The sequence below is a fragment of the Pelobates fuscus genome, chromosome 8 (assembly GCF_036172605.1).
Source record: "Pelobates fuscus isolate aPelFus1 chromosome 8, aPelFus1.pri, whole genome shotgun sequence".
NCBI lineage: Eukaryota > Metazoa > Chordata > Amphibia > Anura > Pelobatidae > Pelobates > Pelobates fuscus.
In genome coordinates, this window is record NC_086324.1 from 6,966,961 (window position 1) to 6,994,428 (window position 27,468).

A 27,468-nucleotide genomic window follows, 5' to 3' on the forward strand; every position below is an offset into this window, starting at 1 on the left:
GAGAGCCCCAGCAAATTTGTACTGGATCTGTGGTAAGAAAGCCTATTCGGAGCTGCCACAGGACTGGGAAGGGGCATGTGTGTTGGGTATGCTCAAACCATCCTTCTTCTTGTTACCGATTGAAACAGGTGAGACTTTAGGTGTTAAAGTGTATGATGTGAATCATAGGAAGAAAAGGGGACCCATAGAGATAGGCACCTGGGAAGATAATGAATGGCCTCCCCAGCGTATTATAGATTATTATGGGCCAGCCACGTGGGCTGAGGATGGTACCTTTGGTTATAGAACCCCTATTTATATGCTCAACCGTATTATAAGATTACAGGCGGTGGTTGAGATTATTACTAATGAGACCTCACAAGCACTCAATCTTCTAGCGAAGCATAATACCAGGATGAGGACAGCAGTGTACCAAAATAGATTAGCCTTGGATTACCTTTTGGCAGTAGAGGGAGGTGTATGTGGGAAGTTTAACCTGAGCAATTGCTGTCTTCAAATAGATGACGAAGGGCAAGCAATAGCTGAGCTTACTAGCCATATGGTTAAACTAGTGCATGTGCCTACTCAGGTATGGAAAGGGTACAATCCAAGTAGTTGGTTTGGTAGCTGGTATGAGTGGTTTGGAGGGCTTAAGGCAGTGGTAGGTGGAGTCCTACTGATTTTACTGTTGTGTCTACTCCTACCGTGTCTTATACCCTTAGTAGTTAGGTCTGTGCAAAGCCTGATAGGAAGTATAGCAGAGAGGAAGGCTGCTGCACAGATAATGGCGATATATAAGTATAAGGCTCTAGATCAAGGAGAACCAATGCAGGAAGATGAGTGTTAAAAGATTCACATCATAAGATAAGTCTGGTCTGGTTCATGGTAACCTGAGGTATATGCAAACCAAGGTTAAGTGATGCCTCAAGTAATTGTGAAATATCAGAGGCATCAAAGGGGGGAATGTGATGTAATTCCAGTAAAATACAAGTTTAGCAGGCTAAGATTGCCACAAGGCATATGTATGTATATGTGTTTGTAGTATCAGTTAGTTAATTACACGTAGCTAAGATACTGTTATCACTGTACTGACCAGGTGCAGGAATGTAAGAACTGGAATTACGCGTCCCTCTCCTTTGTATCAGATGAGCCACGTGGTTAGACCGGATGGATGAGTTTAGACTCTATTTATTAAATAGGTTAAGGGTATGTGTGGGTGTAGTTAATTGTGGGAGGAGCTACAGTGCTATATAAGGAATGTACTCTATGTATTCAGTACTCAGACTTTGCTGTATTTTGGTGACGCTAGTCCCTCTGAGTCCCGATCGGTGATCCAATAAAGAATCTCTTCCTTCCTGAAGAAACCTGTGTCCATCTCTCTGTGCTTGGCTTCCGTCAGTTTCTCCGGTATCAATACCAGTCTGTGCCCCCCTTGCTCTCTGTGTCCACTACATTGAGACATGTGAGCTAGCACTCAGTGATGGCAAGTACACCAACACACGATTAAAACAAGTAAATTAACATGTGAGCTAGGCTCCCAAATGGAGGTGGTCACAGTCAGTGATTCTCTGCTGGGCCCAGGCCCACGTATTAATGCCTAATATGTCAATCAATTCTTATTAAAAGGCACACCGGATTTTTAACTCTTCCTTGACCATTACATTGTTGTTTTTCCACATCTGAGCCGAAAGGTGTTAATAAAGTTTAGATGGTGCTTGTGTGACAGTTTCTAGTCATTGTTGGCTGAGAAGTCTCCGTTGCGTGAAATGTTTAATACGTAACGCGTCTGGATTGCTAATTAATGCTGGATGTGATGAACATACAATTAGAAATCTCAGTAAATGCTGAGTTGTTGGATTAGAATTTGATAAATTACTGATTGATGATAGAAATCGTTGCGTTGGATATATGTTCTGGAACTAGTAAACCGCGTGTCGATAAATGTATTGCCAAACCGCTCGCCACTTGTCTGATCCATGGAGATTAAAACCAAAGTAAGAGCGAGGGATATTCTCTAAGAAAATGAATAGAACCAGACCGGCCCAATCCTCCACATCGATCATTTAAATCCAAGAATCAGAACATGGCGTCTCTGTGGGACTATTCGCACATTAGACGGAGTCTTGCTGTTTCTTTTGTTCGGTTAGTTTAATAATAGATTTATCTTGGTCAGGTACATAGATTGTAAGCTCTGCGTATCCCCTTTCTATCATTGTAAAGCGCTATATCAGTATTAATAATAATATTTCGATGCTTGGAAATAGAATTAAAGGAAAAAACTGTGAATTGTATTAAACTATTAAACCAACCATTTTATTACTAGACAAAGGCCAACATTATTTTTAATTTTCCTATTTTCTGTACATTTTCTCAACCCATCGCTGCGCACTGTTTTGCGGACAGACCACACGAGAGAGCTTCTGTTTGGGGCGAATGTTTCTAAGATCTGAATGAATACATCCAGTTAAACCATTGTTATCATTTTAACATTCCGAACAGCTCTATTATGACTCTAATTTCACGTTCAATGCTCAGGAGGAGCTGCCCTGCAGTAAATGCCACCGGAGCCGCACCAGCGAGCCCCTGCCAGTGCGACCTGCGTGATGAATGGGTCTCTCAATGTGCAGGTTGCGCTGATATCTGACATGGTACGTGATGCAGAGAAGTCAATCTGTTTCCTGCCTGGATCACTGAACACACGGCAGCCTTTATAGCTCAAGACGAGATTTCTTCAGACCTGCTCCCAGGCCGCCTCTGGGGGTTTATTAACTAAACAGGGATTTGCAGTTATTCCTATTATTTCTTGTTGTCATTTTCAGCCCACAGTCATCATTAACACTGAGGATATGCAGAGTTAGGGTTTGATGTTTTTTTTTACTCCTCTGCTTTCGGTTACATTTGGCAAATAGTTTTTTTCAGTTTGCAGTTTGGTGAATAAATCCCTTTATTGTTTTACAGGAAAATCTCTCCATTGTAGGATTGTTTGAGCCAATGCTGATGTGTTTCCTTGTTTGTAAATCACCATTCAACAGATTAATTAATTATTTTAATTCATTTGGTATTTTACAATTTTCTCGTATAAATGCTGCGGTTTATCTGGTTCTTTGTATATAAAATCCTTTTACACATAATTCTTTTTTTTTTTTTTATTCTTTATTTTTGATATGCAGGTGGGTACACCAGTGCCTGTATCACCACAACAGCTTCAGCAGGCTCGATTTTCATGGTCATAACATAACAATATTGTGGCATGTTTGGTTTGCATATATTTTTTAAAATTGAAAAGGTAACGATTTGGTAAACAAGTGTTTGAGTAGTAATTATCATGCTTAGTTAGTACAGTGCGAAACGTGGTTTAACAGTTGAGCTTAGAGTATGCTGGAACAGTAAGTGTCCCGGAGTGTTAGCTATCCACATCTGTCTAGGCGCAGGAGCGTGGGTGCGCTTTTGTACGGGGTAGCCAAGCTGAGCATACTATATCTGAGTAGGCTGGCGTTGTGTGCGACTGGTATAAAACCGGCTACGTACTTGCTATCGTTATTAGGGAGTTTTCACCAAGTTGTGTGTCAATGTCTGTATGTAGTTTATGTATAGCTACTCAGTGCTTACGGTAGCTGGTTACTGTGAATAGTAGCTGGACAAGCTTACAGGCTAGTAGTTGTAGTGTGATATCTTACAGGCTTGCTCATGGTTCTTACTTATGGTGGCTAAAGATAGGAAGTAGCTGGCCTAGTATGTAGCCTAGACATAGATTATAGGGTGACAAGAAGCTGCTGGGTGCAGTTATGATTGTAAAACTTGCAAATATGTGTCTCTATTTTACATGACAGTATAAGCATATAAATCAGGTTTGTGTATGACATTACTGGGATACTGCCCTAGGATAGGAGCATGCAGATTAAATCAGTAGAGGGCATTGCAATAGTATATGGATATTCAGGCCCATTGAGAAGTCCGGGATGAGGTGGGACCGCCAATATTGAGTATAGTGTCCCAGTTGACGCATCTCTACTGTGATCAGCCAACCCCCTGTGCTGGTAAGGCAGGATCCCCCAAGGGTGATTGCGGCAGAGCTCGGTCCGGCAAACCTTCTTGCTGTACTTCACGTCGTAGCTCCGACTTCAGGTTTAGACGCCCTCGGTCTGCTGGTATGTCGTGGGAGTGGGGCAGACATGTTGCGGTTTGCAGGGTCCGTCCGAGTGGTCGCGACCTCTGCGGTGCGTCGTGAGGCAGGCTCTTTGGGCTAGCTGGGTATGAAGGTGCCAGGTTGCTCGGAGCGAGGTAAGCCCACTGTTGGTGTTGGCTGGGTGTAAGTGGGTTTGAAGAGTGCTTGCGGTGGTGCTTAGCCATCGATAGGTTTTGTACCTTTCCCGGTTGGGTCTGTGCTTCAGGACAGGTGCTGGACCTTGCCGGGCGGATTTTCCGGCGCCATGTTCGTTTATGTGGCCTCCGTTTTTCCTTCCTTAGCGGCCATGCTGCACCACAGCTTCGTCCAGGAGTCGTGGGCTGCCCTGGTGTGAGTGGCACGCTTGGTTCAGGCTGGGCTCCAGCAGGCTTGTGCCGGCGTGCGGCTATTGTGGCCCAGAAGTTTGTAAATAGGGCGTCGAGCCTCTCATGCAGAGACAGTCGGTTGGGTTGAGGCAGTGAGATGCACACTGTGTCCGCCATCTTGGTCTTGGCAGGTAGTTTGTCTCGAGTGTATCGTGGCAGGAACTTCACAAGTTAGTCACCGTTGAAAGTTGCCGGCATAACCCCCGCCGGCTGGGGGGCGGAGGGAGATGTTGCAGGCTGGTCCTCCCGGGTAAGTGTTCGATAGCAGGCTGAGGGATCGGCCGCCTCCCTCTCGTGCGCTGCTTCTAGGCCTCTTGTAGGCCTCAGATCCTCCTCCGGGGTTATCCACTGACCACGGCTTGGAGCACCACTGGTGTGGGAGCTAGGTATGTCTCCCGATATTGTAGTGTCGAGGGCTGTAAGTTTTGGGTTGCAGGTTTGTATTTGTCACTTTTTTAGGAGCCAGATTGTGCAGAGCTCTCAGTGTGAGCGACCATTCCGCTCGGCTGCCAGGCTCCGCCCCCCCCCTTTACACAGAATTTCATGTAATAACCTTATGTTTATACGTCATTAAAAAGTATCTGTAATATCGCTGGCATATTTGGGAGAGCAAGGGGGTACGTAGTAAACGCACCAAATAGGCCGATGTAGGGACTGAGCGATATTTCAGTTATCACACAATCAGCATCCCCTACCACCAACTACTTATTGTATATATGCCCCCAAACAGCTGACTCTGCACCCACTACTTCCCAATCGCTGCTCCCCCAAACAGCTCACTCTGCACCCACTACTTCCCGATCGCTGCTCCCCCAAACAGCTCACTCTGCACCCACTACTTCCCGATCGCTGCTCCCCCAAACAGCTGACTCTGCACCCACCACTTCCCGATCGCTGCTCCCCCCAAACAGCTGACTCTGCACCCACTACTTTCCGATCGCTGCTCCCCCAAACAGCTCACTCTGCACCCACTACTTCCCGATCGCTGCTCCCCCAAACAGCTGACTCTGCACCCACTACTTCCCGATCGCTGCTCCCCCAAACAGCTCACTCTGAACCCACTACTTCCCGATCGCTGCTCCCCCAAACAGCTGACTCTGCACCCACTACTTCCCGATCGCTGCTCCCCCAAACAGCTGACTCTGCACCCACTACTTCCCGATCGCTGCTCCCCCAAACAGCTGACTCTGCACCCACTACTTCCCGATCGCTGCTCCCCCAAACAGCTGACTCTGCACCCACTACTTCCCGATCGCTGCTCCCCCAAACAGCTGACTCTGCACCCACTACTTCCCGATCGCTGCTCCCCCAAACAGCTGACTCTGCACCCACTACTTGCCGATCGCTGCTCCCCCAAACAGCTCACTCTGCACCCACTACTTCCCGATCGCTGCTCCCCCAAACAGCTCAGCCACAATGTAGGTCATGTATAAAACAAATATTGAATTACTTACTTCTGAGCCACTTTTGTGCACATGTGACATTTTGTTATGTATAAAACAGTTACAGACTTTATTTCTTTGTAGTTGCACCTTTTATTTATCTTTGATTTTACCTTTGATGATATTCACAAAATGTTAAGACATTCGCAATTTAAAGATTTTTTTTTTTTTTTTTATTCCTTGAACAAAGGAGAGCTTGAGAGAGCTGCTTACCTCTGAAATCCCCAATGTAAATGGCAGAAACATTTATCAGAAACAAAAGGTTGACTTTCCATCTCTTTTTTAGCCACTGAAAGCAACGCAAAAAAAAAAAAAAAACTGGATCGGTGAAAATAACTTTATGAAAGAGGGAATATTTTTGCACAAATAGGAAAAAGGCCCAAAACAGCATAAAAAGTGAACAGAACCTAAATAACCCCCAATATCTTGGAATAACACAGCGATGTTCTAAATACGTTAATTTAATTCTCACGATTTTATAGCATTCAATAAAATAGGATAAAAAAACAAAACTGTTAAGCACGTATTCCTGAATGACAAACTGATTGCACCTTATTTAAAATCTGGAATGGTTTGCATAATGTGCATGATACATTAGATTATTGGATCCATTAATATTTAACGGACCCATTTAGCCCTTGCTGTCAGTGTGCGGCTCAGTGATGGCCTCTTGTCTCCTGCGCTGTATTCAGGCGACCTTGGTCCTCGTCAGATATCATTCATTAACAGACAGCCACGAAACCCACCTCCGCAACAGACAAAAATCCACAATAAAATATACATGCAGGCTCAAAAGCAGATCAGAGAACATATGTTTTATTTAATATATATATATATCTTTCTTTTTATGCAACCTGTAGCTTTTAGCTGACCCGTTTAACCCATTGTGACGATGCTGTGATTTCACTAACCATGTTCACAATTTGTCTGTTTCAGGAGGAGTGCCAGAATTATGTGCGAGTCTTGATAGTGAACGGGAAGAGAGTATTCACCTGTGGAACAAACGCCTTCTCACCGGTGTGCACCAGCCGCCAGGTACGGAGCTCATTCAATGCTGCCAGCAATATGCCTGGCGCCGCGCCTTATATCGTGTATCATTTACCGAATTATACCCGGAAAACTTTACCAATGACTTTAAACCTTGACTTAAAGAAACACTAAAGTCACCAAAACAACTTTATCTCAATGAAGCAATGTTGGTGTATAGATCATGCCCCTGCAGTCTCACTGCTCAATTCTCTGCCATTTAGGAGTTAAATTACTTTGTTTATACAGCCCTAGCCACACCTCCATGCCTTCCTAAACACTTCCTGTAAAGAGTCATCTAATGTTTACACTTTATTGCAAATTCTGTTTCATTTAGAATTTCTTATCTCCTTCTCTGTTAACAGCTTGTTAGACCCTGCAGTAGCCTCCTGTATATAATAAAGTTCAATTTACAGAGCAGGAGATAAACACTTTTACCCCCTTAAGGACACATGACATGTGTGACATGTCGTGATTCCCTTTTATTCCAGAAGTTTGGTCCTTAAGGGGTTAAAGTGAGTTAATATCTGATTTATAATAAAAAACATTTTGTTTTCATGTAGGTTGTGTCAGTTACAGCCAGGAGTGGTGTGGCTAAGGCTGCGTAAACAGGAACAAAAGTGATTTAACTCCTAAATGGCAGGCGATTGAGCAGTGAGACTGTAGGGGCATCGTCTATACACCAAAACCGCTTCATTAGGCAGAGGGATAAGTTGTTTTGGTGATTATAGTGTCCCTTTAACTGTTTATTTTACTACCAAATACAGCGCCTTTAACCACGTCTTCGCTAAAGTAATAGTTTCCAGTCTGGATCTTAAAGTCCCGCTAAACACACAGAAAGAGAAGTTACATTTTGCCAGAGCTTGTTGTTGGAGGATTAATCTCACTCCTCCTGCAGTGAGAGACCATCAGTTTGTACAGGGGCAGCGAATGACTGTCTGATTGGTTTTATTTGATACTTTCTCACTAAATCAATCGTGAAAAATCAGCTGGTCACTTTAAATGCGCAAATTGCTATCGGAGTATCTCCAGGACCTCAGTCATAGTCACATGTAATGCAGAAACATCAGATATTGCCCAGCCACAAACTATCATAATCCTGGCACCCAGAACCTGTGACTACTGAACTACAACTCCCAGAAACCCTTGCAGCACCGCCTCTTTGGATAGTAAAAGAGTTAATCATAACGTCCACCTGTGATGTCATAGAGTGTGTGTGTGGGGGGGGGGGAGGTATTACTAAACTGATTTATTAAAAATAGATATTTTCTGTCAAAATGATGCAAACAACAGTGCGTGATAATAAATAAACGATAAAAATCTAATTAAAATCACACTGTGCCTCTTACTGCCCCCGCTCGGGATGTGTCTGGAAGAGCTGAATGGCTGAGCCTTCTCATACACCCCAAGTTTAACGGACTAAATGTTCCTGAATTCGTACAAATCTGCCTTGTAATCCGACAGGCCCCGCTCTCTGTGTCCAAAATCAAGTCATTGGGGACAAAATGGAAGTCAAATGTTCTTGGATAAATAACGAGAATGTCTGTCCCTCGAGAAATGAGAAAGGAAACATTTAACCTGATTATGTGTATTTAAGAGAGAGCATGTGGTATCATTTAAACAGCCTCGGAAAAGAACTTGGCATTTACGTTCAGTCCCCTTTAACTCTCTATTAATTTCCCCAAATTCCCCCTGCTACCTTCTCAAATCCCCATTATATACTTTAGATTGTAAGCTCATGAGCTGTCTATCTAAGCACTTTGTAAAAAACAGCTTCAATGACTAGATCTCCGCTCATGGCATGGCCATCCTTACGTTTTGCTTTGGTCTGTGCACATTGTATGTTCTACCCTAATTGTACAGCGCTGCGGAATATGTTGGAGCTTTATAAATTATAGTAATAAATAATAATAAATAAAAATACCCGTGCCTGGTTTTGCTGTTTGGCAGTGGATCAGGTGTCCAGTGTTTCCATTCTGCTTACATTCCTTGTTATCTGCTGCAATACGGGGGCTGCGCGATGGGGAATGCGATACTGGATGTTAGTGCACGCAGGTGCGATCTAAATATCATCAGTTTCAGAAACGCTGCCAAGAAAAAGACTTGCACGAAAACAAGAATTCTCTGTACCGGCCAAGGTTTAATGGATCTCTGCTCAATGTAATATTAGGATATTGAACGGGTAGTAGATCAATATCAAACATAATCCCACCAGATAAATTCTGTATCCACCGATCCAGCTTTCTCACTATTTTCCTATTCAGATATCGGCTCTCTGCCGTTCATTGTTTAGTAAATAAGCCTCACTGAGCTACTTATTAAACATGCAAACATTTACCTAGTGTACGCCAGCACAAAGCGCCTCCGGATGGAAATGCACATAAACCATTAGCAGCTAAATGTTCCTGTGCAGTTTTTAATAATTTTTTATCATCCACTATATCAGCAATACATATTGCACTATTATTGCATTCTGTTCTTTTCTTTTAAGCTATATCATCGAGGAATATCTCCAATTACGTATGTAAATATATATACATTTGTGTATATCACTAGCGCTGTTCACCTTTCTTTGTAGATTTGTCTTGTTATGCACAAGGTTGAGGGAACACCTTGTTGGTGAACTGCAGCTTCATTTACAGACAGAGAGCACTTATTTTTGTAATTTTTATCTATTCCTGTGCAGTTTGCAGCATCGGGGAGACACAAATCTCTGTCCTTAATTATGGTTTATTAATGGTGCTTATTATGGTAGTGGTATTAAATTTAGCTTTTTATTTGTAATTCCCTTTGGCCTGGCCTGTGCGAAGAAATGATTAATACACAGCTACTAGCAGCGTCTGGGCATTTAGAAAATAATAATTTAACCTTTTCAGTGCCTGTGTGAGTGAAATGGGAGAGAGCCAAGTGGCAAGCAGAGGGTTAAAATAAAGAAGTGGCTTTCTGTTCTGTTACATGTAATGATCTGGCTGTTGTCTCGTTGTTCAGGTGGGGAACCTAAGCCGTGTGATTGAGAAGATAAATGGGGTGGCACGCTGCCCATATGACCCCCGGCACAATTCTACGGCAGTAATCACATCACGAGGCGAGCTCTACGCAGCAACCGTCATTGACTTTTCAGGCCGTGATCCTGCCATCTACCGCAGTCTGGGAAACGTACCGCCACTGCGCACCGCGCAGTATAACTCCAAGTGGCTGAATGGTGGGTTTACCTGATTGGAACTTAGAACTGCTTTGGGTGTAATCTATTTTCCCAGGAGCTTATGTTAGTTTTCTTATAAGTGAGAAGGTCCGTGGTATCTATAAAACACTTCATACACCTGTGTATTGGAAAATGCTGGCTAACAGATCTGCTTTTTTAGTTTATTATTTATTTAAGAATAAATGATAATATAAAACATTCTTTCTTTTAGTTTTATATGTTTTTTTTTGCGAATTTTAGAACTTTCTATAAATCCTGATATAAAGCAGAGATAGCGTTTATTTTTGGTGATGCCGGCCGGTACGGCACTCACAGTATTTGCTGAATCAGAGTCTCCTCTTGATGTTTTACCGTCATTCTAACAATTTTTTTTTTGTAGAACCCAACTTTGTGGCCGCCTACGACATTGGTCTGTTCACGTATTTCTTTTTTCGGGAAAACGCTGTAGAACACGACTGTGGGAAAACGGTGTATTCGCGAGTAGCCAGAGTCTGTAAAAATGACTTTGGTGGCCGCTTCTTGCTGGAAGATACGTGGACGACATTCATGAAAGCGCGACTGAACTGCTCACGGTCAGGCGAGATCCCATTTTACTACAATGAACTTCAGAGCACTTTCCTCCTTCCTGAACAGGACCTGATATACGGCGTTTTTACTACAAACATGTGAGTGCCACGCTTTCTGTTCCTCCAACCATATACAGCGTTTAATTGACCTATAATAATACAATCTCATAGGAATGTAAAAATGAAAATAGTGGTAGACCGCGCCAAAAAAAGAGATCAAATAATCATATTATACATACATATCGTTCTTGAGTTATACAGCATGTAAAAACCTCAAAGGGAAGTAACAATAAAAATAATAGTGCACTATGTTATAGAGATTATGATGATGTATATATAGACTAAAATGTGGGTGAAAAGCAAACTCACACTTTTCAGAGCTGCTAAGAGCTCTGCTGTATAGCGCCTGGACGGTACAATCCCCGTCTTAGGATCTGAAGATATCCGGAGGTCCAGACTCAGCGGTCGTATGTATGTGGAAAAAACTAAATATACAGACCAAGGGTACAGTATCATAAACTAAACTAAAAGTGATATAGGTAAATGTAGGTATCCTACTAACAATATCCAGAGCAATGACTTGCTCTGGTGATGATAGCTTGTGGTGGTATAATCCCCACCAGAGGATATAGCAGGAAACCAGCAGCACCAGGAGATATGCAGAAGCCAAAGGATTTAAGGGAAAAGCTTCAATTTATTAATAAAAATATATTTCAAAAATATATATATAAAAGTATAAAACATGTAGTATAGCTTTAAGTCCTATCCTTGACGCGTTTCGCCCGGGTTTGGGCTTTATCAAAAGTGTGGATGTCCTTGGCATTCCGCCCGGTTTATGTAGGGGGTGTTGATTCCTCAATAACAATCTGGTGTGGTGCTGTTCTTCCTGTTTCCTGTTTGGTCGCGGGCGTTGACCGGAAATGACGCGCCGCGACCATTGGTGTGTGCTGGGAGATGTAGTACATACAAACGTCCATACTGGTTATGCAGTTAGATCGCGGCCGTCAAATGGAAGTGACGTGCCGCAAGTACTAGTGTATGATAGGAAATGTCGTTTTTCCCAGTGTCCGTTTAGTATAGTCACGGCCGTCAACCGGAAACCGGAAACCGGAAGTGGCGTGCCGCAGATGGTTGCTGGAATCTGTAGTCTTTTGAAGCAACCATATTAAAGTGCATAATTACAATGTACAAATGCAATAGAATCTATTAACATTCTCTGTGAGGCATGCAAAGCATAGCATATAGTGATCAGTGTTAGAGAAGCAAATTATAGTAGTGTATTTAAGTCACTTATTAGGAAAACATAGCCTATAGTGATCAGTGCTGGAGAAGCAGATTCTAGTAGTATATTTAGGTCACTTATTAGGAAAGGAACCAGGTATAATATATACCCTAGAATCCTGTTTCTCCCAATATATATAGACAACCAATATAGGGAATATTCCTAACTTTGAGAAAGAGTTAAAAAAGAAGATTACTTCCATAAAAAGAGGGATAAAACAGTAATCACTTTTGGCAATAAAATAAATTTGAAGTGAAAACAAAAAATAGATATAATCTGGATAGAAATATATATAAAAAATATATATATAAAAAATATGAATAAAAAGTATTTATAAAAAGTTAAAAAGGTCGAATTCAGCATTTAATCCTTTAGGGTGTAGAGTATCCAAATAGTACCCCCATTCCATCTCTTTTTTGCCCAATCTTTTTATCATATCTCCACCTCTCCAATATTGGGGCATCTTAGTGATACCCATAAATTTTAACTCGTGAGGATCATTCTTGTGCATTTCATAATGGGATGATACTAGGTGGTTTTTAAAGCCTTTTTCTATATTTCGACAATGTTCCCCTATTCGGGTTTTCAAAGGTCTTATAATATAGTTCTTCGCATGGGCACTCTAAGAGGTATATAACGTTTTTGCTCATACAGGTAATGGTGTCTTTGATTTCATACATTTTATTGGTGTTATTTGATTTAAAGTTTAAGGTATGTCTATCTATCTCTTTAGTTTTTTTTACACGCTATACAGCAGTTGCATCTGTAAAATCCTTTTTTAAGTTAGGTGCCCCTCTAAATATTACTTTTGGCTTATCCGGAATAATGGTACCTAGTATGGCGTCCTCTTTTAATAAGTGCCAATTTTTGTTGATAATCTTTTTGAAAAGTGAAAAGTGTGAGTTTGCTTTTCACCCACAGTTTACTCTATATATACATCATCATACTATCTATAACATACTGCACTATTATTTTTATTGTTATTTCCCCTTGAGGTTTTTACATGCTGTATAACTCAAGAACGATATGTATGTATGATATGATTATTTGATCACTTTTCTTTTGGCGCGGTCTACCACTATTTTCATTTTCACATTCTCCATATAGCAGGTATTGGGAAGTCCTGCAGGTTTACTGCTGCCTTTTACATCTATTGGTTTGTAGTGAGCGCCTATACCCTTCTTTTTTACTTTTAATCTCATAGGAAGGAGCTTAAACCTCGTGGTTCCTGAAAACCAATCATTCTAAACATCAATACACAATCATGGTGTGCAGGGTCCCCACTTTACACCCACACAGCATAGGAAGAAGATGGCAGGATCCGTAAGAAATAGCCCCTTGTTAGTAAATCTCTCCTCAGTGTCACATTGAGCGGTATTGTCACCTTCCACAGTCATTGCAAAATGTGCAGATTCCCCAGAGGTGATAGTAAGGGTCGGTTTAGGAACCATAACCACTGCAGAATACTTTACATGTAATACTAACCTAGAACAATGGGAATCTCCTGTTTGGTCCCTCGTCCCTTATATCACTGGAGTGGCTGTTCTCCTCCATCAGGAATATAGCAACATTATCCCTATTCAGACAGAATTTATTGGTGGACAATCTCAGCCAAAGAATTTCACCCAAAAATGGACGCAATTGATATCAGTAACGTGGAACCAGGTGCCTAAATGATCACATTAATTGTATCTACTGATGAGATAGCTCAGTGGTTATAGCTCCAGCTGTCAGGTCTCACACTAAGCTAAATGGACCTTTTACGGTTAAATAAAAATCCTCTCTTGCCTGGCCGGTCCTATTCAAAAGGCACCAAATAATCAGGACTTGTCCTGCCACAAGATAACATTGCTCACACCAGCTTTTCATACATTATTGATTACTAAGTTCTGCTTGTTTTTGCTGACCAGTCGATATTTTCTATTGATTTCATCTTTGCAGAATATTCCTTGTGACCTGTCAGGGCGGAGGGTTCACAGGGAGTTCATGTTGTCAAGACAATTCTTCCATCTAATCAATGAGTAGATTTATTGATTATCTATCAACATATTTCTCACCCTGAGCTCCACTCATTAAACTAGGAATTGTGGGCGAATGCAGAATAGCGGAGTTATAGGATGTTTGTAACTTGGTAATTTTGAGTGAAAGTTAGCAATTCCCTGGTCAGTTCTCCCAGTTTAGTAAATAGGTGCTCTTGTTATAGAAACATTTCTTTAAGAGATTTATAAATGTATACATGAGAGCACCGCAGGACGCACAGAGCTAATATAACACGGTATATTCCGGTCTGACAGACAGCGGGCGTCCTGGTGGTATTGAATGAGTTCTGTATTTCTATAAGTATATCTCACTTCCTGTTTAGCGTTAATTAATATTACGGTGATTCTCTGTTCGGCTGGCGTTAATGCTGAGACATTGCTGCTATATTCCCGGGATAAATCGTTTCCGAGCCGTGGATTTGCTGTGTGCGCAGTCGTTCCTTACTTTACATATTTCATGTTCTCTCATTTAAACAGTGAGGGGGTCCCCAGTGATAACAGAACAGGCTGGAATGATTAATATGTTATTTTTTCCACCTTGTAGAAACAGCATCGCAGCGTCTGCAGTCTGTGCCTTCAACCTCAGCGCCATTACCCAGGCCTTTAACGGTCCGTTCAGATACCAAGAAAACCCCAGGTCTGCTTGGTTGCCGACCATTAACCCCATACCCAACTTTCAGGTGGGTGCAAGCTCTTTAACCATTAATCTTGTAATCATTGCTTCTTAGTTACAATGATCCATTTAACCCCTCATTACTCTATAGAACACTACGTATAACTCCTCCTATTACTCCATATAACCCCTCCTATTACTCCATATAACCCCTCCTATTACTCCATATAACCCCTCCTATTACTCCATATAACCCTCCATGTAACCCCTCCTATTACTCCATGTAACCCCTCCTATTACTCCATATAACCCTCCATGTAACCCCTCCTATTACTCCATATAACCCTCCATGTAACCCCTCCTATTACTCCCTATAACCCATTCTATTACTCAATATAACCCTCCATGTAACCCCTCCTATTACTCCATATAACCCTCCATGTAACCCCTCCTATTACTCCCTATAACCCCTCCTATTACTCCATGTAACCCCTCCTATTACTCCATATAACCCTCCATGTAACTCCTCCTATTACTCCCTATAACCCCTCCTATTACTCCATGTAACCCCTCCTATTACTCCATGTAACCCTCCATGTAACCCCTCCTATTACTCCATGTAACCCCTCCTATTACTCCATATAACCCCTCCTATTACTTCATGTAACCCTCCATGTAACCCCTCCTATTACTCCATATAACCCTCACTATAACCCCTCATATTACTCCATATAACCCCTCCTATTGCTCCATATAACCCTCCCTATAACCCCTCCTATTACTCCATACAACCCTCACTATAACCCCTCCTATTACTCCATATAACCCTCCATGCAACCCCTCATATTACTCCATATAACCCTCCATGTAACCCAGCCTATTACTCCATATAACCCTCACTATAACCCCTCCTATTACTCCATATAACCCTCCATGCAACCCCTCATATTACTCCATATAACCCTCCATATAACCCCTCCTATTACTCCATATAACCCTCACTATAACCCCTCCTATTACTCCATATAACCCCTCCTATTACTCCATATAACCCTCCATGTAACCCCTCCTATTACTCCATGTAACCCTTCCTACTACTCCATATAACCCTTCATGCAACCCCTCCTATTACTCCATGCAACCCTCCACGTAACCCCTCCTATTACTCCATATAACCCCTCCTATTACTCCATATAACCCCTCCTATTACTCCATATAACCCCTCCTATTACTCCATGTAACCCTCCATGTAACCCCTCCTATTACTCCATGTAACCCCTCCTATTACTCAATATAACCCTCCATGTAACCCCTCCTATTACTCCATATAACCCCTCCCATTACTCCATATAACCCTCCCTATAACCCCTCCCATTACTCCATATAACCCTCCCTATAACCCCTCCCATTACTCCATATAACCCTCCCTATAACTACCCCTATTACTCCATATAACCCCTCCCATTATTTCATATAACACTCCATGTAACCCCTCCTATTACTCCATATAACCCTCCCTATAACCCCTCCTATTACTCCATATAACCCTCCCTATAACCCCCTCCTATTACTCCATGTAAACCCTCCTATTTCCCAGTGTAGTTTCTAGCTATAGCTCCATATAACCCTCACTATAAATCCTCCATGTAACCCCTCCTATTACTCCATATAACACTCCATGTAACCCCTCCTATTACTCCATATAACCCTCCCTATAACCCCTCCTATTACTCCACATAACCCTCCCTATAACCCCCTCCTATTACTCCATATAACACTCCATATAACCCTCCCTATAACTCCCCCTATTACTCCATATAACCCCTCCCATTATTCCATATAACCCTCCATGTAACCCCTCCTATCACTCCATGTAACCCCTCCTATTACTCCATATAACCCTCCCTATAACCCCTCCTATTACTCCATATAACCCTCCCTATAACCCCCTCCTATTACTCCATATAACACTCCATGTAACCCCTCCTATTACTCCATATAACCCTCCCTATAACCCCTCCTATTACTCCATATAACCCTCCCTATAACCCCTCCTATTACTCCATATAACCCCCCCTATAACCCCCTCCTATTACTCCATATAACACTCCCTATAACCCCTCCTATTACTCCATATAACCCTCCCTATAATCCCCTCCTATTACTCCATATAACACTCCATGTAACCCCTCCTATTACTCCATGTAACACCTCCTATTTCTAGCCATAGCTCCAAATAACCCCTCCTATTTCTAGCCATAGTTCCATATAACCCCTCCTATTTCTAGCCATAGTTCCATATAACCCCACCTATTTCTAGCCATAGCTCCAAATAACCCCTCCTATTTCTAGCCATAGTTCCATATAACCCCTCCTATTTCTAGCCATAGTTCCATATAACCCCTCCTATTTCTAGCCATAGTTCCATATAACCCCTCCTATTTCTAGCCATAGTTCCATATAACCCCTCCTATTTCTAGCCATAGTTCCATATAACCCCTCCTATTACTCCATATAACCCTCCCTATAACCCCCTCCTATTACTCCATATAACACTCCATGTAACCCCTCCTATTACTCCATATAACCCCACCTATTTCTAGCCATAGCTCCAAATAACCCCTCCTATTTCTAGCCATAGTTCCATATAACCCCTCCTATTTCTAGCCATAGTTCCATATAACCCCTCCTATTTCTAGCCATAGTTCCATATAACCCTTCCTATTTCTAGCCATAGTTCCATATAACCCTTCCTATTTCTAGCCATAGTTCCATATAACCCCACCTATTTCTAGCCATAGCTCCAAATAACCCCTCCTATTTCTAGCCATAGTTCCATATAACCCCTCCTATTTCTAGCCATAGTTCCATATAACCCCTCCTATTTCTAGCCATAGTTCCATATAACCCTTCCTATTTCTAGCCATAGTTCCATATAACCCTTCCTATTTCTAGCCATAGTTCCATATAACCCCACCTATTTCTAGCCATAGCTCCAAATAACCCCTCCTATTTCTAGCCATAGTTCCATATAACCCCTCCTATTTCTAGCCATAGTTCCATATAACCCTTCTTATTTCTAGCCATAGTTCCATATAACCCCACCTATTTCTAGCCATAGCTCCAAATAACCCCTCCTATTTCTAGCCATAGCTCCAAATAACCCCTCCTATTTCTAGCCATAGTTCCATATAACCCCTCCTATTTCTAGCCATAGTTCCATATAACCCCTCCTATTTCTAGCCATAGTTCCATATAACCCCTCCTATTTCTAGCCATAGTTCCATATAACCCCTCCTATTTCTAGCCATAGTTCCATATAACCCTTCCTATTTCTAGCCATAGTTCCATATAACCCCTCCTATTTCTAGCCATAGCTCCATATAACCCCTCCTATTTCTAGCCATAGTTCCATATAACCCCTCCTATTTCTAGCCATAGTTCCATATAACCCCACCTATTTCTAGCCATAGCTCCAAATAACCCCTCCTATTTCTAGCCATAGTTCCATATAACCCCTCCTATTTCTAGCCATAGTTCCATATAACCCCTCCTATTTCTAGCCATAGTTCCATATAACCCCTCCTATTTCTAGCCATAGTTCCATATAACCCCTCCTATTTCTAGCCATAGTTCCATATAACCCTTCCTATTTCTAGCCATAGTTCCATATAACCCCTCCTATTTCTAGCCATAGCTCCATATAACCCCTCCTATTTCTAGCCATAGCTCCATATAACCCTTCCTATTTCTAGCCATAGCTCCATATAACTCTTCCTATTTCTAGCCATAGCTCCATATAACCCCTCCTATTTCTAGCCATAGCTCCATATAACCCTTCCTATTTCTAGCCATAGTTCCATATAACCCCTCCTATTTCTAGCCATAGCTCCATATAACCCTTCCTATTTCTAGCCATAGCTCCAAATAACCCCACCTATTTCTAGCCATAGTTCCATATAACCCTGCTTCTCCTTTGCGCACAGTGTGGGATCCTGAATGACGATAGTCCCAACGAGAACCTGACAGAGAGGAGTTTGCAGGACGCACAGCGGCTCTTCCTTATGAATGACGTTGTGCAGCCGGTGTCGGTGGATCCGCTGGTCACACAGGACAGTGTGCGCTTTTCTAAGCTTGTTGTGGACATTGTGCAGGGGAAGGACACGCTGTACCACGTCATGTACATTGGGACAGGTAACGCATCCTGCTTAAACCCATCTAGCGAAATTATGGCATCTTCCCAGGGTCACACGCAAAAGCACATGTGAGCACTTCCCAGCCTAAAAAGGGGGTTAGCTGCATGAGTCCTAATCTAATGATGATTACAATTAATGTGCATGAATGAACTTCCAGCAGTACATGCAGCAGCCAGCCACACGTGGGAATAAAGGAAAGGAGAAGTTTAATCTATACAGGATTAGATAACATAAGGATTCAGATAACATAAAGTAAAGATTTTAATTCTTACGTGAAGGAATACTAGTGCCACCCCCCAGATTCCACAGGCTGTAATCTAACTTCGTCAGTTTGGAAATTGGGGACTAGCCCCCATAGTTTTGTGAGGTTATTAACAGGATAAAGTGTGCTTTGCAGCTGCCAGTTTTGATGCCATTAATCCTCTCTTGTTTCAGAACATGGCACGATCCTGAAAGCCCTGTCCACTGCCAACCGCAGCCTGCGGAGCTGTTACTTGGAGGAGATGCACATCCTTCCTACTGGGCAGGAGGAGTCAATCCGCAGCTTGCAGATCCTCCACAGCAACAGATCTCTGTTTGTGGGACTAAACCATGGCATCATCAAGGTGCCCCTGGAGAGATGCTCTATTTACCGATCGGAAGGGTAAGTAAACCAAACGCTCTGTGCCATCACTGAAGACTCATACACTGTGTATGCCAGCCCAGTCCTCACAGCACACTGACCATCCAGGTTTGGTCAGTACTCTCTTAAGATCAGACTTGGGGAATACCAAAATCCTGGACTGCTAAAGTGCATTAAGGACTGGGGTGGGAACACTGGGTGTATAGACCATCTCTAAATCTACTGTGTGTATAGTGTGCTGGGAGGACTGGGGTGGGAACACGGGGTATATAGACCAGCTCTGTATCTGCTGTGTGTATAGTGTGCTGGGAGGACTGGGGTGGGAACACGGGGTATATAGACCAGCTCTGTATCTGCTGTGTGTATAGTGTGCTGGGAGGACTGGGGTGGGAACACGGGGTATATAGACCAGCTCTGTATCTGCTGTGTGTATAGTGTGCTGGGAGGACTGGGGTGGGAACACGGGGTATATAGACCAGCTCTGTATCTGCTGTGTGTATAGTGTGCTGGGAGGACTGGGGTGGGAACACGGGGTATATAGACCAGCTCTGTATCTGCTGTGTGTATAGTGTGCTGGGAGGACTGGGGTGGGAACACGGGGGATATAGACCAGCTCTGTATCTGCTGTGTGTATAGTGTGCTGGGAGGACTGGGGTGGGAACACGGGGTATATAGACCAGCTCTGTATCTGCTGTGTGTATAGTGTGCTGGGAGGACTGGGGTGGGAACACGGGGGATATAGACCAGCTCTGTATCTGCTGTGTGTATAGTGTGCTGGGAGGACTGGGGTGGGAACACGGGGTAAATAGACCAGCTCTGTATCTGCTGTGTGTATAGTGTGCTGGGAGGACTGGGGTGGGAACACGGGGGATATAGACCAGCTCTGTATCTGCTGTGTGTATAGTGTGCTTGGAGGGCTGGGGTGGGAACACGGGGTATATAGACCAGCTCTGTATCTGCTGTGTGTATAGTGTGCTGGGAGGACTGGGGTGGGAACACGGGGGATATAGACCAGCTCTGTATCTGCTGTGTGTATAGTGTGCTGGGAGGACTGGGGTGGGAACACGGGGGATATAGACCAGCTCTGTATCTGCTGTGTGTGTATAGTGTGCTGGGAGGACTGGGGTGGGAACACGGGGTATATAGACCAGCTCTGTATCTGCTGTGTGTATAGTGTGCTGGGAGGACTGGGGTGGGAACACGGGGGATATAGACCAGCTCTGTATCTGCTGTGTGTATAGTGTGCAGGGAGGACTGGGGTGGGAACACTGGGTATATAGACCAGCTCTGTATCTGCTGTGTGTATAGTGTGCTGGGAGGACTGGGGTGGGAACACGGGGTATATAGACCAGCTCTGTATCTGCTGTGTGTATAGTGTGCTGGGAGGGCTGGGAACACGGGGTATATAGACCAGCTCTGTATCTGCTGTGTGTATAGTGTGCAGGGAGGACTGGGGTGGGAACACGGGGTATATAGACCAACTCTGTATCTGCTGTGTGTATAGTGTGCTGGGAGGACTGGGAACACGGGGTATATAGACCAACTCTGTATCTGCTGTGTGTATAGTGTGCTGGGAGGACTGGGGTGGGAACACGGGGTATATAGACCAGCTCTGTATCTGCTGTGTGTATAGTGTGCTGGGAGGACTGGGGTGGGAACACGGGGTATATAGACCAGCTCTGTATCTGCTGTGTGTATAGTGTGCTGGGAGGACTGGGGTGGGAACACGGGGTATATAGACCAGCTCTGTATCTGCTGTGTGTATAGTGTGCTGGGAGGACTGGGGTGGGAACACGGGGTATATAGACCAGCTCTGTATCTGCTGTGTGTATAGTGTGCTGGGAGGACTGGGGTGGGAACACGGGGTATATAGACCAGCTCTGTATCTGCTGTGTGTATAGTGTGCTGGGAGGACTGGGGTGGGAACACGGGGTATATAGACCAGCTCTGTATCTGCTGTGTGTATAGTGTGCTGGGAGGACTGGGGTGGGAACACGGGGGATATAGACCAGCTCTGTATCTGCTGTGTGTGTATAGTGTGCTGGGAGGACTGGGGTGGGAACACGGGGGATATAGACCAGCTCTGTATCTGCTGTGTGTGTATAGTGTGCTGGGAGGACTGGGGTGGGAACACGGGGTATATAGACCAGCTCTGTATCTGCTGTGTGTATAGTGTGCTGGGAGGACTGGGGTGGGAACACGGGGGATATAGACCAGCTCTGTATCTGCTGTGTGTATAGTGTGCAGGGAGGACTGGGGTGGGAACACGGGGTATATAGACCAGCTCTGTATCTACTGTGTGTATAGTGTGCAGGGAGGACTGGGGTGGGAACACGGGGTATATAGACCAGCTCTGTATCTGCTGTGTGTGTATAGTGTGCTGGGAGGACTGGGGTGGGAACACGGGGTATATAGACCAGCTCTGTATCTGCTGTGTGTATAGTGTGCTGGGAGGACTGGGGTGGGAACACTGGGTATATAGACCAGCTCTGTATCTGCTGTGTGTATAGTGTGCTGGGAGGGCTGGGAACACTGGGTATATAGACCAGCTCTGTATCTGCTGTGTGTATAGTGTGCAGGGAGGACTGGGGTGGGAACACGGGGTATATAGACCAGCTCTGTATCTGCTGTGTGTATAGTGTGCTGGGAGGGCTGGGAACACGGGGTATATAGACCAGCTCTGTATCTGCTGTGTGTATAGTGTGCAGGGAGGACTGGGGTGGGAACACGGGGTATATAGACCAACTCTGTATCTGCTGTGTGTATAGTGTGCTGGGAGGACTGGGAACACGGGGTATATAGACCAACTCTGTATCTGCTGTGTGTATAGTGTGCTGGGAGGACTGGGGTGGGAACACGGGGTATATAGACCAGCTCTGTACCTGCTGTGTGTATAGTGTGCTGGGAGGACTGGGGTGGGAACACGGGGTGTATAGACCAGCTCTGTACCTGCTGTGTGTATAGTGTGCTGGGAGGACTGCGGTGGGAACACGGGGTATATAGACCAGCTCTGTATCTGCTGTGTGTATAGTGTGCTGGGAAGACTGGGGTGGGAACACGGGGTATATAGACCAGCTCTGTATCTGCTGTGTGTATAGTGTGCTGGGAGGACTGGGGTGGGAACACGGGGTATATAGACCAGCTCTGTATCTGCTGTGTGTATAGTGTGCTGGGAGGACTGGGGTGGGAACACGGGGTATATAGACCAGCTCTGTATCTGCTGTGTGTATAGTGTGCTGGGAGGACTGGGGTGGGAACACGGGGTATATAGACCAGCTCTGTATCTGCTGTGTGTATAGTGTGCTGGGAGGACTGGGGTGGGAACACGGGGTATATAGACCAGCTCTGTATCTGCTGTGTGTATAGTGTGCTGGGAGGACTGGGGTGGGAACACGGGGTATATAGACCAGCTCTGTATCTGCTGTGTGTATAGTGTGCTGGGAGGACTGGGGTGGGAACACTGGGTATATAGACCAGCTCTGTATCTGCTGTGTGTATAGTGTGCTGGGAGGACTGGGGTGGGAACACTGGGTATATAGACCAGCTCTGTATCTGCTGTGTGTATAGTGTGCTGGGAGGACTGGGAACTGTCTCTCTCGCACCCCCGAACCACCTGTCTCTTTGTGAATGCTCTGCGCAACTTTGGCGATGTTTGTTCACAGTCTCTGCGTTCTCAGTGAGGGTTGCGCAGGGTTGGTGGCTGTGCAAGGCCCGGAATGAGAGAAACGCATTGTTTAATGAGACCAGCTGCTGTACCAGAGACAGTCCTATTTACATTGCTAATTCTGCTCTCAGCAAACACCCTGCCCGAATAGCAGGACGTGTCACCGCGCCGGGCGCCATTGGCAGCTGGAGACGCTGCTGACGGAAATCTCAGGGTCCTAACATTTATATTAAACTATATCTAGAAGATAAAAAAACAATCTGTCACAATATGAAAAAAAGCTTAATTGAGAAGAAGAGACAATCTCGGCAAATGAACGGAACATGTACAGTACAGAGGACACTGCCAATAAAAGGTCACAGTAACCCTCTGATGGAGCAATTCCCCCTATAGATTGATACAACATGCAGTCAGCTCTTGGCATGTAATGTGTGCTCATTTAAAGAGACAGTCTTTACTGCAATGGCCATCCCCGGTGAGACCCCTCTGATACCGCGAAGTCTCATAAATGGGTTTTACAGAATTTATTTTACATTTATTGGTTTACAACTTGACAAAACGTCAATACACGTTCCAATGTATTGTGTTATGTAAAAATCTATGTAGAAATCGTAAAAAAAAGAAATAAAGGCAATTTATAAATAGAGCATTAAACGGACACCCAAGAATCAGATGTTAAAGCATATTGTGCCAAGGCTGCATCTTGTCGTATCGACATTTACCACCCCCCGTACCCTCCATGAGTATCCCACCATTCCACATGGGATTATTAGACCAAGCGTACTTGCCTGCCCATATATGAACCTCCAGTGTCCAGTGAGGGCTGCCGTATTTTGTAAAATCTGGGAATGGATTCACAATGACACTGAATGACATAAATTAATTTTATTTGTTATGAAATAGAAGGGTTTAGGACGATAAAATTGGAACCTTTTCAATTGCGAGCTTTATATTTTTTAAAATATCGGTAATTAGCCACGCAGTGCAGAATTTATTTTATTTTAATGGGTCGCTGAAAGGATTTTCCAGTTGAATATTGGGTCGCGGGACTCGTGGCCAATTTTTTGGATCCTTGTCAAGAAACTCTAGAATAGATAAAGCATTAAAACATATATCTGCAATAAAACTAAGAGATAATAATAATAATGAAATATAAAATATACATTAGGAGTTTCTGCATCGGCATTAAATGCCCGGGTTTCACATTTCTCAAATAAGGATACAGAATAGGGAAGTCTCAAAGTGACTGCAGAGGGGTTATTCAGGGCAGAGCAGGGAATTGTGGGAGTTGTGGTTTCACTTATCAACTTTTTAGTTATAAAAGCTGTTGAACCCCAACTCCCAGAAACCATTGCCTTCAGATGTCATGAAATATGTGTGTTCCTGGGAGACACTGCAGGTTGGGAGGGACAGATACACAGGAATGCATACAGAGGATGGGGTTCATATGGAGAATGCTGCATAACAATTATTTATTTTTACAAAAACAATAGAAAATTAACCATAGAAATAAATTCTGCAAATTTTTGGGTGAAAAGTCATAGAATTCATTGAAGGTTTTGTTGGTGCCTGGAATGTCCCTTTAACAGACTTTTTATTTTCATTGTCTCACTCGATGGATATTATTTATATTATTAATAAAACTCTCTGCTACATTTTCTTGTATCTCGTTATGTAATATTAACTCTGTGTAATAATATTCTTTCCTAAAATCACAGACCGCTTTTGTCGTTTGTATCAGAGGGACAGTGATGTTTTGCAATATAGTGTCTGTTATCAGACATTTTAAAATGTAATAAAATCCGATGGAGGAAAATATCTGAAACCACCGAGCAAATAGCGTGAAAGGAATCTGAGAGAGGGTTCATTAATTGACAATAATCGGTAACATTCAATAAGGAGATAACATTGTGACAGCCGGTAATCCCAACACCACTCACTTTTATTAATCATTTACTAATTTTATTACCGCACTTTAAAAAAAAAAAAAAAGTTTCAAGAAATCATTTCTAGAATTTTCAATTCCACAATATGAACACAGAAATAGTTAAATGATAAAATATGGTGCTTTAACCAGTGGGGGATGATCCCAGCCTACAGCAGTTGAAGGGTTACGCGTTAGACAGTCTCCTGTATGAAGGAGCGCAGAGCAGGTTTTATTGAATAGGACTTCATGGTGTGACACTAGTCACGTTACGTGCTGGCAGCGTCCATTTTCTACTCAAACCCTTTGTGCCGAGCGCTGACTGTTCGCTGTCGGTGAGAAGTCAGGCCGCTGGTGCAGAGACATTCTTTTTGCATTCATGGGAACAGATAAAGAAAACATTTTTATTTCACCCCGTGAGCTAGGTCTGCTCAGTTATTTGTTCCGTGGAGTGTTTGTGCTCCCTGTCCGGCCTCCTCAGTGCATTCCTCTATTATACGGAGATCTCAGGGCTTATCTCTTTAATGTGTGCGTGGTCACGCCATGGCGCTGTTTGTTCTGCTACATGGAAACCAAATTGAAGGGCTGTCAGACCTTGTTAGTAATATGCGCAGACTGCGTGCCGCACTCCCCCCCCCCCCCCCAAGCAATTACACCGAGCCACGGACGCTTTTATTTACACGACCAAACGCGCAACACAGAAATAAACTTTTCTAAGGTTTTAAATAATAACTTTCTGAGAACACAAACCCTTCAGATTACCAAGTCTGGAATTTTGCTAAATATACATAAGTACCTCATCTTGCACTGCCTCGTGTCCCCCTGCAGAGCACCGCACTGCCTCATGTCCCCCTGCAAAGCACCGCACTGCCTCGTTTCCCCCTGCAAAGCACCGCACTGCCTCGTTTCCCCCTGCAGGGCACCGCACTGCCTCGTGTCCCCCTGCAGGGCACCGCACTGCCTCGTGTCCCCCTGCAGGGCACCGCACTGCCTCGTGTCCCCCTGCAGAGCACCGCACTGCCTCGTGTCCCCCTGCAGAGCACCGCACTGCTTCGTGTCCCCCTGCAGAGCACCGCACTGCCTCGTGTCCCCCTGCAGAGCACCGCACTTGCTCGTGTCCCCCTGCAGAGCACCGCACTTGCTCGTGTCCCCCTGCAGAGCACCGCACTTGCTCGTGTCCCCCTGCAGAGCACCGCACTGCCTCGTGTCCCCCTGCAGAGCACCGCTCTGCCTCGTGTCCCCCCGCAGTGCTGTGTCCGAGCTTTGCTGTCTATCACTACGTATGGGTCAGATAAATGGGTCAATCATGCACTCTGTATTGTGGCCATAACGACACACAGCGTATTATTAAAATAATATTTAAACCCATTTATACTGTGCGGACATGCATTCTGGCTGTAACCATGTAGACAGAGCATTACATTATTTTCTTTACAGATGATTTTCTATCTGTTGGCTTTGTTTTTGGTTTCTTTTTATGTCAGTTTCATGTTTACATGTAACAAATAGAAAATCTCAGTTTCCTTTTTCATTTCGTTAAATTGAATACAATCTTAGATCACTAATTAAACATGTCAGGAGCCTGTGCTGTGAATTTAATATGTATCTGGCTCTATACTCTGAGATCCACCCCCTGCGCAGTGCGTTCCAGCCCTGGTATTAAATGGTTAATGGCAGAGACAGATTCAGGAATCCTTTCCCAGCACTTGGCAGCATTACAGAGATATTAAATCACAATTCAGAACTGGTCACTGGTAATGAATCTAGCCGGCCGATTCAGAGGCCGCAGTGCCTGTTATACTGATATGTTATTCCCGCAGCAAAGCACAATGTGCAGAGTAAGCGATTCTCTCCAGAATAAATCCTTATTCTTATTGTATAGGGATCAGTAAGAGACAGCGAAGCAAATAGGAGCATTGCGATCCTTGTGACTCTCTAAAGCTCGTTGCCACCATAATTCTGTTATTGTGGGATTTACTACCATAGTTAGTTGGAACAAAACTTCTCAAACTTTGGATCTTCCTGGGCAAAAACATCCCTACCAGCTGTAGCACTCTAGAACAGGCACAACCAAAGCTATAGTATTCTGGGGAGGGGGAAGATGGGATGGGGGGGGGGGGGGGGTTAGTGTCACTGGGGAAACTATAGTATTCTGGGGGAGGGGGTGTCACTGAGGATCTATAGTATTCTGTGGGAGGGGGTGTCACTGAGGATCTATAGTATTCTGGGGGAGGGGATGTCACTGTACTTTGTAATTTTGACTCTGGCGGTTGTTGACATTTGATGTTGTGCTGATTCCAGTAAATGACTTTGACCAATTAGTGTAACAACATAATGCCAGTTCCAACAACTAGTAGATCTT

General features: G+C 43.9%; 1 protein-coding gene across 2 annotated transcripts in view; it reads left to right on the top strand.

The window, feature by feature from the left end:
* SEMA5B (semaphorin 5B) overlaps window positions 1-27,468 on the top strand; it is a 323,405-nt gene that overhangs the window by 218,561 nt on the left and 77,376 nt on the right. For both annotated transcript variants that reach the window (XM_063429186.1, XM_063429187.1), the window contains 6 exons: window positions 6,909-7,007; window positions 9,987-10,200; window positions 10,580-10,865; window positions 14,632-14,767; window positions 18,687-18,894; window positions 19,332-19,539. In XM_063429186.1, the coding sequence (XP_063285256.1) occupies window positions 6,909-7,007; window positions 9,987-10,200; window positions 10,580-10,865; window positions 14,632-14,767; window positions 18,687-18,894; window positions 19,332-19,539 (1,151 nt within the window). The remainder of the gene's footprint in view (window positions 1-6,908; window positions 7,008-9,986; window positions 10,201-10,579; window positions 10,866-14,631; window positions 14,768-18,686; window positions 18,895-19,331; window positions 19,540-27,468) is intronic.